The 11,321-nt window shown below is 39.2% G+C and overlaps 1 protein-coding gene across 5 annotated transcripts in view; it reads right to left on the bottom strand.

Moving 5' to 3' along the window:
- The window catches only part of VTI1A (vesicle transport through interaction with t-SNAREs 1A), a 502,745-nt gene that overhangs the window by 445,963 nt on the left and 45,461 nt on the right, over nucleotides 1-11,321 (bottom strand). For all 5 annotated transcript variants that reach the window (XM_019502808.1, XM_019502807.1, XM_019502805.1 and 2 more), the window contains exons 2-3: nucleotides 9,733-9,791; nucleotides 2,876-2,986 (exon numbers count right to left, since the gene is read on the bottom strand). In XM_019502808.1, coding sequence (XP_019358353.1) covers nucleotides 2,876-2,986; nucleotides 9,733-9,791 — 170 coding nt within the window. The remainder of the gene's footprint in view (nucleotides 1-2,875; nucleotides 2,987-9,732; nucleotides 9,792-11,321) is intronic.

Genomic DNA, 11,321 nt, shown 5'->3' with positions numbered 1-11,321 from the left:
CTAATCACAAGATCTTTATTGCTGGGGATTCGAGAGAAGAAAAAAAAAAATAATACAAAGATCAACCTAAGATGACACTGAACACATGCTGGCATTTAACCTGAAAGTTGATTACTGAAAAAAGAAAAAAAAAAATCAAGATCTGAAAAGACCATTATTTTAAAAGCTTTTTTTTTTTTTCCAGGGCACAAATGTTATTAAGTTAAAAATTCACATAGCGAAATATACTTTCGACTTGGCAAACGTGACTATTTCTGTTCCACATAATATTGAAAATCAAGTTAAATCCATAGTTCCAGCTTAGCTTCACTTCTTGATATTTTGGCCAAAACAACCCTGGAACAAGGTGACTCGCCACTCAACCCAAGTGCCCTCATCTCTACAAATACAGAGTACTAACAGTCTCCAGAACGGGCATGTCGTCCTCTTGAGTTTTAGAACGGTTGCTGCAATGTTGGTTCCAACAACTGCTTGGATTTATCTTCAGGACTCTGTAAGGCACACAAGGACCCTGGCAGAACAGTTATTTTCATTACAATGTATATAAAATTTAATTTACAGGCTCTTGTTTTAAAGGTTTAGATATGTGCTAATAGAAATGCTTTTGGCTATGCAGTTTAAAAACAACTTCCTTTTCAAATCTGCATTCACACCGTTCTACAGGTATGCAAGCAACCGAGAAAGGCCATCTTATCTTCAGTTACAAGTGCTGCACTTGAAAAGATGAAACAGGAAAGATGCGTCTTGGTTTAAAGTCCTATAGGTTTAAAAATAAATACAGTTCTCTTAAATGTATTCCTAAAGTGAAGGACTAGCTTCTACCCATAATCTTCTAAGAAATTAGAAGAAGATTATGGGTATCTGCTTGTAACTGTACCCTCTTTCTTACAGGAACATATCGGTAACCAAAGATACAACAGGATAAAGGGGTTTTCAACTGCATTTATAAAGAATGAAGTTTAAATCCAAAAAGCTCATGCCTGCATGCTACTTTCAGACAAAAAGAGTGAACTTTCCAAAAAAAAAAAAAAAAAAAAAAGTCTGTAAACTGATCCTGCCCCAGAACTGCTAATGATTTTCTTAGACATTTATGCCCACCAGTAAAAATGAACACATTTTAAGAAGCACTTAAATCTCCAGAGGATTATCTGCTATAAGCTATAAGATAATTGCTGATAACATAGTTACACCATAGTCAAGATAATTTTCACTACAAGGCAGAAGAGGAGGTTCCATTCAGTATCAACATGCAGCTTTCTACCTCCAGCTATCAGAGTAGCTCAACCCCAGCCCTTCAAAAAATAAAACAAAACAAAAAAACCAACCACAAAGCCCAAATACTTGCATTATTTTTCTCTCTTCTCCCCTCCTGAAATATAGCTGAACCACTACTATATATGGTCTCCTAAAAGTTTACATGTGGGCACAAAGCAAGCCAGGTAATCATAATCATCTGAAAACTGGAGTCTGAATACGCATGCTTGTGAACTTAGCTACAATGGCATGGCGCTGCACCACTACTGAAGCATTCAACTGTTTTCTCAAAGATTCCCAAATATATCTGATTCTTTTTTCATTCCCTGTCTACAAGCTTCCCTCCACTTTCTTCCTTTGCTCCTTCTCTTGAATATCCTGCTTGCTTTCTTCATTTTAATCTGTTTTCCTCTTCTCCCTACATTGTTTGCTCCTCTATATGCTTTCCCCATCCCATTTCACTCATATTCCCAAGCATCCTCATTCCTTTTCTTCCCACAAGCCATTTGCTTCTTCTATGAAAAAAGACGCAATTTCTGTTTTCACTAGCCCCTCTGCCACTCTCACCCAGTTCTAATTTCACCCATTCCTGCTACCTGCAAAGATGAGGTCACGATTTGCCTTATCTTGGCTGCTTAGGAAGAAGGACAAGAAGTTTCCATTGAGAAACAGAGAAGTTTAGGCATCTACCCAAAGAGGTCTATAATGCCCACCCCCTGACAAAAAGTTTCTTGGATGCTGGTGTTCATAACCAGAACAACACAAGTGGAGCTTCTCCCATAACGTCACATGCATTACTTACACAGAAGGGAAACAGCCAGGATGCTCAGAGCAATCAGCGAGCACTTTTAGAAGAAGCAGTTGTATTAGTGTGCAAATCTGTTACTCTGAAACAGGGAACAAGAGAAAGAGTGGCTTGAGGCTGTAAGAAGTACCCACACAGGAGAACCTTGCCAACTCTGACCCCGAGTGGCAGAAAGCCATTTTGTAAAACAGCCAGGGAGGATCCAAATACAGTGGAAAAGCAGTCACAGATAGCAAGTGACAGTGTATGAGAGATGCATTTCATATGAAAAGCGCAGTTTGTTTCTGGTCACAATGCACTTCACATAATCCACCTCATTTTTACAAAGTTCAAAATTTTATAAAATTTAAAGTGACCTCCACATGGTACGTTTACACTGGTAGACCTACAAAGTTAATCTCGATGCTGTGTGGTAAGAGAGGGTGTATTTTTTGGAGGCTGACGGTGTTCATGACCCAGGAAGTGTCTGACAATACAAGACGGATGCAGATGCAGTGGGAGACGCCAGAGAGCTGCAGGGTTTTATTGGAACTACACCCTTCCAAACTGGGAATTAGCAATGCTCTTCTTTAAGTGGGAAGCTGTCTTGCCTGAAAGTTTTCCACTTGTCCACAAATGCAACAAAATACATACAGAAGTGGTATATTACTCTAATTAAGAATATCACGTCTCTTCTCCCCTCCTGAAATCCATCCATTTCCCCCACACAGGAGTAATGGAAGGAGAATATAGCTATTTCCCCTCTAAAACATGGTTATGTTCTGGTAAGTTTTTCTTCCTAAATGCTATCTTACATCTTAAGATAAATGAACTCACGAAATCGGCTTCAAGTTTTCCCATTTCTTGCTTGTAGCTCCTCATTCTGCTACTATACATTCCTCGGCTTTGAGGCGGGATCTCTCGGACTTCAAGCTCCATCTGTTCGAGCTAGCGATTGAAAACAGGAAAGAAACGTGAATGTTTACTTGATGTCTTTAAATGCATTTTGCCAAGGTGAAATTTAAGATATCCACAAACACCAAAAAAACCAAACAAACACACACAAAAAAACCCCCACAAAACTTTTGTCTGCCCCCTTCCCCCCTTTTTTTATAATATAGTGCCAGAGTAGGGAGATGAGTTAGGAGAGAGATGATGCAAAACTAACATGTTTTTAAGGCACTTTGGGGACCCTTGGATTAAAAAAAGAGGCATGGCATGCTACAAATACGAACTAGAATTATTTTTTAGAACTGCCATTGGCTGTTATATTCAATAATATGTACATACTTTGCTACATTTAGCAGACAGAGCTTGCTGCGTCTAAAAGTTGGGTTCCAAAAAGCTACGCTAAAGCACCTTACTGAATTTCAGAGGTGCAGAATTTCACTGAAAACCCAGGACTGCTCAGCACTTCTTAAACAGCAGGTGGCTGCAAGCTCAGAAATCACAGCGAACTAGGTGCTAGTTCTGTCTAGCCACACAGACTCCTTAAGAGAAGGCTCTCAGTTTAAGCATCTTGTTTTGCCATGAAGAATCCTTACCTGAATTTAAAAACACTTCTCAAGTTTACTTTTATAAGATAAAAAGAACTTTTCGCAATGGTTGCTGCAGGCACCCTAGACAATATTTACTTGCTTCCCACTGATCTCAGCTGTAGAAGTATTGCATGGGAATAGAAATGCCTTTCAGTTAGGATCCCAAGCTATTAATTGCAGGTTTCTATGAGATGCAGTTTTTCATTTATACATAAGCTTATTTACACTTTGATATTTCAGCCTCAGACCACAGTAAAGACACCCAATATCCTGATTTACTCGGTGGACTTGGAACACTCGTGGAATGTATTCGGGTAAATAATTGGGCTCCTGCGGGCAAAAGGATCGGGCCTCACACTGCCTGGGGGAGCCGGATCGTGACCTATTCAGAATATAGATGACATTACTTAACAGGAAACTACGCAACACTGTTTCACACAATTGCTTTTTGTTCTTTTTCAAAATGCTTTCCAAAACAAAGCTGGCTTAGTTTAAAGGGCTTGTACTGCACCAATTTATTTCCAATCCATTTGATCTCCATAAATATGGAAAGCTATTGATCTCTTACAAGTACAGAGCCATACTTTCCCTTACTGCCTGCAGTTCCAGAACATGAGAGAATTCTAACTGCTCGTTTTTTAAGTAAAAAATTAAACAGTCTTTCCGAGGAATGTAGAATTTATCATGCAGGCTCAACTCACTGGTCAATGCAGTCCTGTACCTTCACTCCAGCAGCAGTCAATGCCAAATATTCTAAGCTAAATGAAGGGGAAAATACCCACTGTGCATTTAGATATGCACAGTACAAGCACTTGGAGTCTAAGCTCCATGCCATCCAGATAGTTATCATCCTTGCTATCCTGAGGGCAGACAAGCATATTTTTATGCCCAGGCTCGTAAATTTATGATTATCATGCAAAACAGAGCAGCAGAGGTACTACAGCTGAGGAAGCGGATTCTTTTCTATAGCTAATTACCTTTTGCCCCGCTTACATGATTAGAAATAGTAATAGTTATAAAGTCACATTTCTGTGTCACAGGTGAGCAGAGCAAGATGGGAACCTTTTTTTTTTTTTTTGTAAATCGTGGAAAGGAAATTGTGGGGTCAGCAAAGTAACTTGCCCCATTACAGTTTTCTATCCTAATGCAATGGAAACCAAATTTTAAAAAAAATAGATTATATTAAACTAGGAAGTACACTTTCAGTTTAGCAGTCCCAGACTGTGGTTTCCAACCATTTGCAGAGTGACAGTAGTGTGGTCTGCTATGTCCGAATACAAGAACATACCGTAAGCTTAGAGCAGGGGTACCCCATGGCCTGTGGGCCAAATGTGATACCTGGTGTCGTATGATCTGACCCTCAGGGCTCCCCATATATCCATAAAATTTGGCATCAGGGAAGAGGTGCCACCACTCCTCTAATACCAAATTTTTGGACCCACTGGGAGCCCTCCAGGCTGGATAGCATAGCCCTGAATGCTGCATCAGGCACGCAGGGTGGTGCAGGGCCTGAATCTGGCATGTGGGTGTTAACTGGAGCTGTGCGAGCAGTGCCCAATATGGCCTGAGGACTGGCCCCACGTTACTTACCTGGGCTACAAGGCCAGAAATCTAAGCACTACTGATTTAGACAATTTGAAAAAAGCTCTTTAGTTTAAATCCTTTTCAATTTAGTCCATCCTCTAAGAACAAGGGCGAGAAATAACATACACTATTCCACCCTCAAACCATCAGCTCGAAACTGCAGTGTGCAGCATATGCAATAAATAGGGCAAAAGCAGGTTCTGCTGGTTATGGACAGATGTGAAAGTCAAGTCTGCGTACAGCTCACATGGAGCAGAACAATGACCAGGCTTGGCTCCCTAGCTCTCCTCCTCAGTGACTTACTACAAAGAATTTTTTTTTCTCTTCCTTCTCTCAAAACACAGGTGCGACTTATACCCCAGGTTGTGTTATATGTGAGAAAATACGGCAATACCATAGAAAACAAGTCTCTCCATTTCCACCACAAATTTTAACCTATAAGCTGTGGTTATATTTTTAGATTATTACAAAGAGTCTATAAGTGAACAATAAAGGGCACAATTAGTAAAGTGGGCCAATATACCCTTGTTTCTCTCATAGCACTAAGTAGTTCAGTCTCTCTTAAGAAAGAATTTAGCACACACTGAAAAGACACAGAAATAAATAAAAGAATTTCTGGGGAAGAAATTACATGACCCATGGAGGACAGTTACCAAGTTTACAGGTTTAAAAAAAAAAACAACCCACAAACATCAGTATATCTAGTATCAAAACATTCTCCCCCTGAATTTGTCATGATTTTAATACTAGAATCTAATAAGATAACTTATAATAATCAAACATATAAACAAATAGCAGCATACGAAATGTAAGAATGCATTTGGGTGGGGAGGGGGGGTGTTCCATCCACTGGATGGAAGTGCAGATCAGATCAAGTATGTGATCCTGTTGCCCTCTTGTGACTGCAGTTTGCAGGAGGTGGCGCCCCAATATTCAAACAGCCATGAATGTTTCAGACGTAACACCTGAGTGTCAAACAATGTCAAAAAATGCATGAACAATGTTGGGTGCAGGGCGATCTGCTCTTTTTACTTATTTGCAACTGCCTAGATAAAAATTAATGCAATCAAGAATCCTGAATCGCTTCCTCCTCTTACAAGTGATTTTCCCCATGTTGGAGTATGACTAAAAAGGATGTTGGAACCCCCACAGTATAGTTCCACAAAGGCTTTTAGGATTATTGGTGGAAAACTAAAAACAGTCAAATCCGATTGGTATCCCATTAACACCCTTCCAAGTTCTTGTAAGAGAAGATGGGTAATGCAGAGTTCTTCCAGACAGTCATTTCAAAAGAAACCCATTTAGCATCCTCTGTGATGATCCACATCAAATATTTCGTACTCATTAAACGGATGAATTCCTGCTCAGGTCCCTCACTATCCTTTTTATTTCGAATTGTCATGATTAGCAGATCATTCCTTTATGACATTTATTCCATAACACAGAAACACGTAGCCAACACAATCCATTTGTTAGGAGAGAAACAAAAGGTTCCCTATGCAAAAAGGTGAAGTCTCTTGTCTGTTACTAAAAGGTTCCAGAAGAGATTCAGAGGCCTATAGCCCAGTCTCCCTTGTATCTGCACTGACATACAAGAAACCCCCAAAATCAAAAACCACCCATTTATGAAAAAAAATCTATTTTCAGCATTCTATATAACGTCTGTGAACTGCAATATTTAAAAGACTCTAAAGACCCATTGTGAAAATGCTACATATTTTAAACAGGATGCGTCTATAACCAAAGTCTAAAAACCATCCATCCAACAAACACTTAGAGACTTTACTCTGGCAGAGTCAAAGATGTGCCCTTTGTGAAATCACCCATCGTGTCCCCCACTTTTTTTCCCCCTCCAGGACCAAAATCCACAGGACTCCTACACACATCCTGCGTTTGCGTTTCAGAAAGGCAACTTGCGCTTAGATATTAGGACACTTACTTGTCAAAAATCTGACAGCTTTTCTCTCTCTGAAAGCACGTACACCACCCAAATAGCATTCGGATATTACTACAGAGGAGATGCTAGGATCAGAACATTTTTCTTGAGGTCTAATTCTTCATAGGACCATCTAAAAGGCTGAAAGATGTTATATATCCAAAAAACAATTCATTCAGCCAACTGACATTAGGCATCATAACTAACTCATCTGTGTGCTGCCAATCAAACCTACTACCATAGAAGAAACAAGATGAAGTGAATTAAATGGGGAAGTGTGACGGTGCCTCAAACCTAGACTACAACTGAGCAAGTCTGTGCATCAAAACTAAAAATGATAGTGATTTAGAACAAGGGTTTCTTTTGTTTCTTATTACTGCCCTTAGTTTAAAAGGAGACCCTTTTAGTCAGTTCTGTTAGTAGTGGTTTTTATTCAAATTACTTTTTTAAACCTAAGCCTTGACATTAATCACTAACTTGTTAGATAATTGCTTAAAACCAGTAATTGTGTTAAGCACCTGTCTAGTAGCATTAGCAACGAGATCTAAAACCCAAAAGCATAAAAGAAAATGGAAATACATGAAATGAAGATCATCATCATTAGGGTGAAAATGTTCAAGCAGGACTCTCTTTTTAATCTTAAGAAAGGTCATCCAAATTTGTATTTATGATGACATAAGAAGAAAAATAATGAGCCGTTAAGTCAATTCCTGCTCATTCCAGCCCTCCCAATAATAGAGAATTACTTTGAACACAAAGCCAGTATTTGACACATTTCTCAATAAGAAACACGTAATGTTTCCCTGCATCACTGAATGCCTTCTTTGTCAAGTGGCAGCAGTGAAGGGAAGAAAGAATGTCAGTCTACATCCTCACACTGCTCCAACAGTTAGAGTATCAAAGCATCTTCCAATCATTAATTTATCTTCAGAACACCCTTGTGAGGCAGGGGAATAATAATCTCCCTATTTCAAAATGAGGATGCCAGGAGAGATTAGGAAGCTTGAAGATGGTCACACAGAAAGCCTGGAGCAAAGAACTCAAGTTTCCTGGCTCCCAGTTTGGTGCCCTTATTCACAACCAGCCGATACAAGCAGACGGCATGGGAGTGTTTGACACTTATCTTATGCTGGCTGCAGGGCAGCAGCAACAGCTTGACTCCACTGCGGTGGTGTAGCTCTCCTGGCAACGCTTTGCTAAGCTTAGGAGTCAGAATCCACTGCAATGTTCATTGCATGGGAACATCCAACTTCAACAGGAACTATGCTTTGCCTCTCGTTCTCTCCTCGGCCACAGGTTCAATTCCTATTGAACTATCGCATGGCTCCTTAAACCACGGTTCCTTCAAACCAACAGGAACCAGAAAAAGCTGATGCTCTCAGAATTTGTAAACACACACGTGCTTATATTTAATCATTCAGTAAGGTTCTTCCACAGAATAATAGGATTCAACAGAGAAGTTTAGCAAGCATACTGGGGAAAATGAGAAAGGAGGGAAATGGCTCAATCAGCAAGGAGCTGCTCTGACTTTGCACTAGCTCAAGAATTTTTAGTATAAAGGACCAAATTCTGCAACTGAATGAAAGCACTGGCCTTCCACGGAGATCAGCAAGAACCACACTACAGAACGACACTGCATGTAATCAGCCGAACCTAGTGATTACCAGCATAATGCATGTGCAATAAGAGACACGTACATCTGTTGATATGTCTTGTGCCTCCCACGCAAAGTCCACAAATGAAAGTTATCTCCTCATGCTACAGGAGAAAGTTTCAGGGCTTGAAGGCTGAGATCCCATTCCACACTTTGATCTCAGTTTAGCAACTACAAGAAGAAAAATTTGTACCCTGGCACCTTCCATCCACAGATCTCAGAATGTAGTTCCAAAAGGTATTTTCTAAATCCACACTAATGAAGTAGAAAGTTCCCCATCTTGCATAATTTCTTGAAGGGAAAATATGACAGGCTACTTGTTTGAATGCACATATCTGAAATCCTGTGCATATTCCAAATACATATGGATATATGCTGCCTTTTTAACTTCATACTGTAGCTTTTGTGCATTTCATTCTTACTCTTAAATGCTCTGTCATCATAAGAAATATGGCTGTTGAAAATAAGTAGTAAAAAGGTAAAAATGCTGGTTGAACAGTGGGATCTCTTTGCTTTGAAAAATGTTCTTCCAGGATCAGCATCAAGCGCTACTACCCAGCCTGTGTGTGACTGCAGGCAACTCATTTTACAACTATATGCCTTAGTTTCCACAGCTTTTATATGGTAGAGGATACTTATATTCCACAAGGGTATTCAGTAACTTAATTTAATTATGGCTTGTGGAGCAATGCCAGATCTTCCACAGAAATAGTACTAAAATTGTGCAAGGATTGTTTCTAGGTTTCTGCAGAAAGAATGATAAAAATACACCTCAAAGCCTGTTGCAGTCTGCTGCAAAGCTACTGGTCTTATGATCAGAAAGTTCGATAAATATGTCCTGCTTGTGTTCCATAAACTATAAGATCTGCATGGCTCTTTGCAAGGCATTACTGAATATATGTTAAATTGTTCATTAATGGTACTTCCATTTACCTCTTCTAGAGGAATTTGCATAAAATACAGGGGAAATTCTTTGACATACCAGCTCTCTTGCTTCTTCCAGCTGTTTCTCCACATTTGCAATCAGCTGCTTCTTCTCATCTAAAACAGAAGAATGAAAATAACTAATTTTGCACTTGCCTCTAAAGAAAGAGAAGTCAGTTACACCATTTTCAAACAAAACGCGTATTTGTTAGTTCTGAATTTCAGATAAGGAACTGGTTTTGTATGAAAATTAGCACAAGCTACGACACCCACAATATCTATTCCTTAAAAATCTGAGATGGCAAGTTATTCAGATGGCTCCATCTCATGAGCAGAGGTTGTGAGAGGCAGACATTTACAGTTGTTATCAATGCCATCTTTCGCTTCACCAGAACGTGTGTAGAGACATGGAAAGGCACACATTTATGTCAAATGAGAAAAGTCACTGGACATAACCTAAGCTTTTGGAAAAACAAGTGCATGACCATATGTGCTACAAGCTACAGAGCTCTCTTTCATGTACTTATACATCCCTGAGCCAGAACTAGAGTCCAGGTCCTTCAAGAAAAGGATAAAGAGCTTGTGCTGCAGGAGCTAAGGAAGGGATTCCTCTTACTGGCAGTACAGTACTAATAAATCCATTATTCTGCAAGAGGGTCAGCCACTACACAGCAACATGAAGTGCAACTTCACGTAGTATGTTTGATGTTCTCGCTTTATGACTGTACAACATAAAAATAAAGTTGGTGAGCTATGGAATGGACAGACAAATAAAGATAAAGCACATGCACTGATTCAGTTGCATTGTAGGCAAAAAAACCCCCATAAAGAATACACCAGGTAAAGGTACTTAGATGTGGCATTTTGGTTGCCTTCATCTAAAGGTACTTAGGACTACAGGTTACAGAGGGCCCACCAACAGGAGAGCCGACATGATCGGGTTCACTGGCCAGAACCGTGGGGCTCAGTTAGCACAGAGAAAGCAGTTGAGGTTTGTTTTGTTTTTTTAAATTGAGACAAAGATGGTGGTAGGACAGCAGAAGTGTGTCAAAGAAACACATTGGTAGCTCACAAACAGTCCACACTGTCATCACATGCATGGCCTATACGCCTATTTATATAGAAACAGCAAATGATGGCAAAAGACATCAGACTGACTGGGGATGCCCCTACTTAATAAATTATGGAAGTCAAGACAAGTTAACGATGAGACAAAAATCCATAAGCACTACATTACAGCCACAGTTATAGCTTCTTGTTAGCAGGTGGCTTTCATCAAATAGCTTACTGTAGAATTTAAAAAAAATACCATTATCAAATAAAAAGCCTGACCACTGAAAAGTTTTAGAGTTAGTTTGGTAAGACCCTTAAACCTTTATCACTAATTTAGGAGAGTATACAGTACTTATTTCCCCCAAGATTATCTTAATTTGAAGCAGAAGTTGCAATTTTATAGCATCAGGCAACAAGCAGAGGAACAGAGTGACCTGCTGACATAATTTCAGTGGTTTAAACTGGCAGAATAGAATACAGTCATTTTAAAATTATCATTTGAAATCTGGGAAATTAAAAAAAAAAAAAAAAAAAAAAAAAAAAAAAAAAAAAAAAAAAAAAAAAAAAAAAAAAAAAAAAAAATTTTTCAAAAAA

This window comes from Gavialis gangeticus, unplaced genomic scaffold (genome assembly GCF_001723915.1).
Source record: "Gavialis gangeticus isolate Ggan-Ray unplaced genomic scaffold, GavGan_comp1, whole genome shotgun sequence".
Taxonomy (NCBI): Eukaryota; Metazoa; Chordata; order Crocodylia; family Gavialidae; genus Gavialis; species Gavialis gangeticus.
This window is presented reverse-complemented; position numbering and strand designations above follow the sequence as displayed.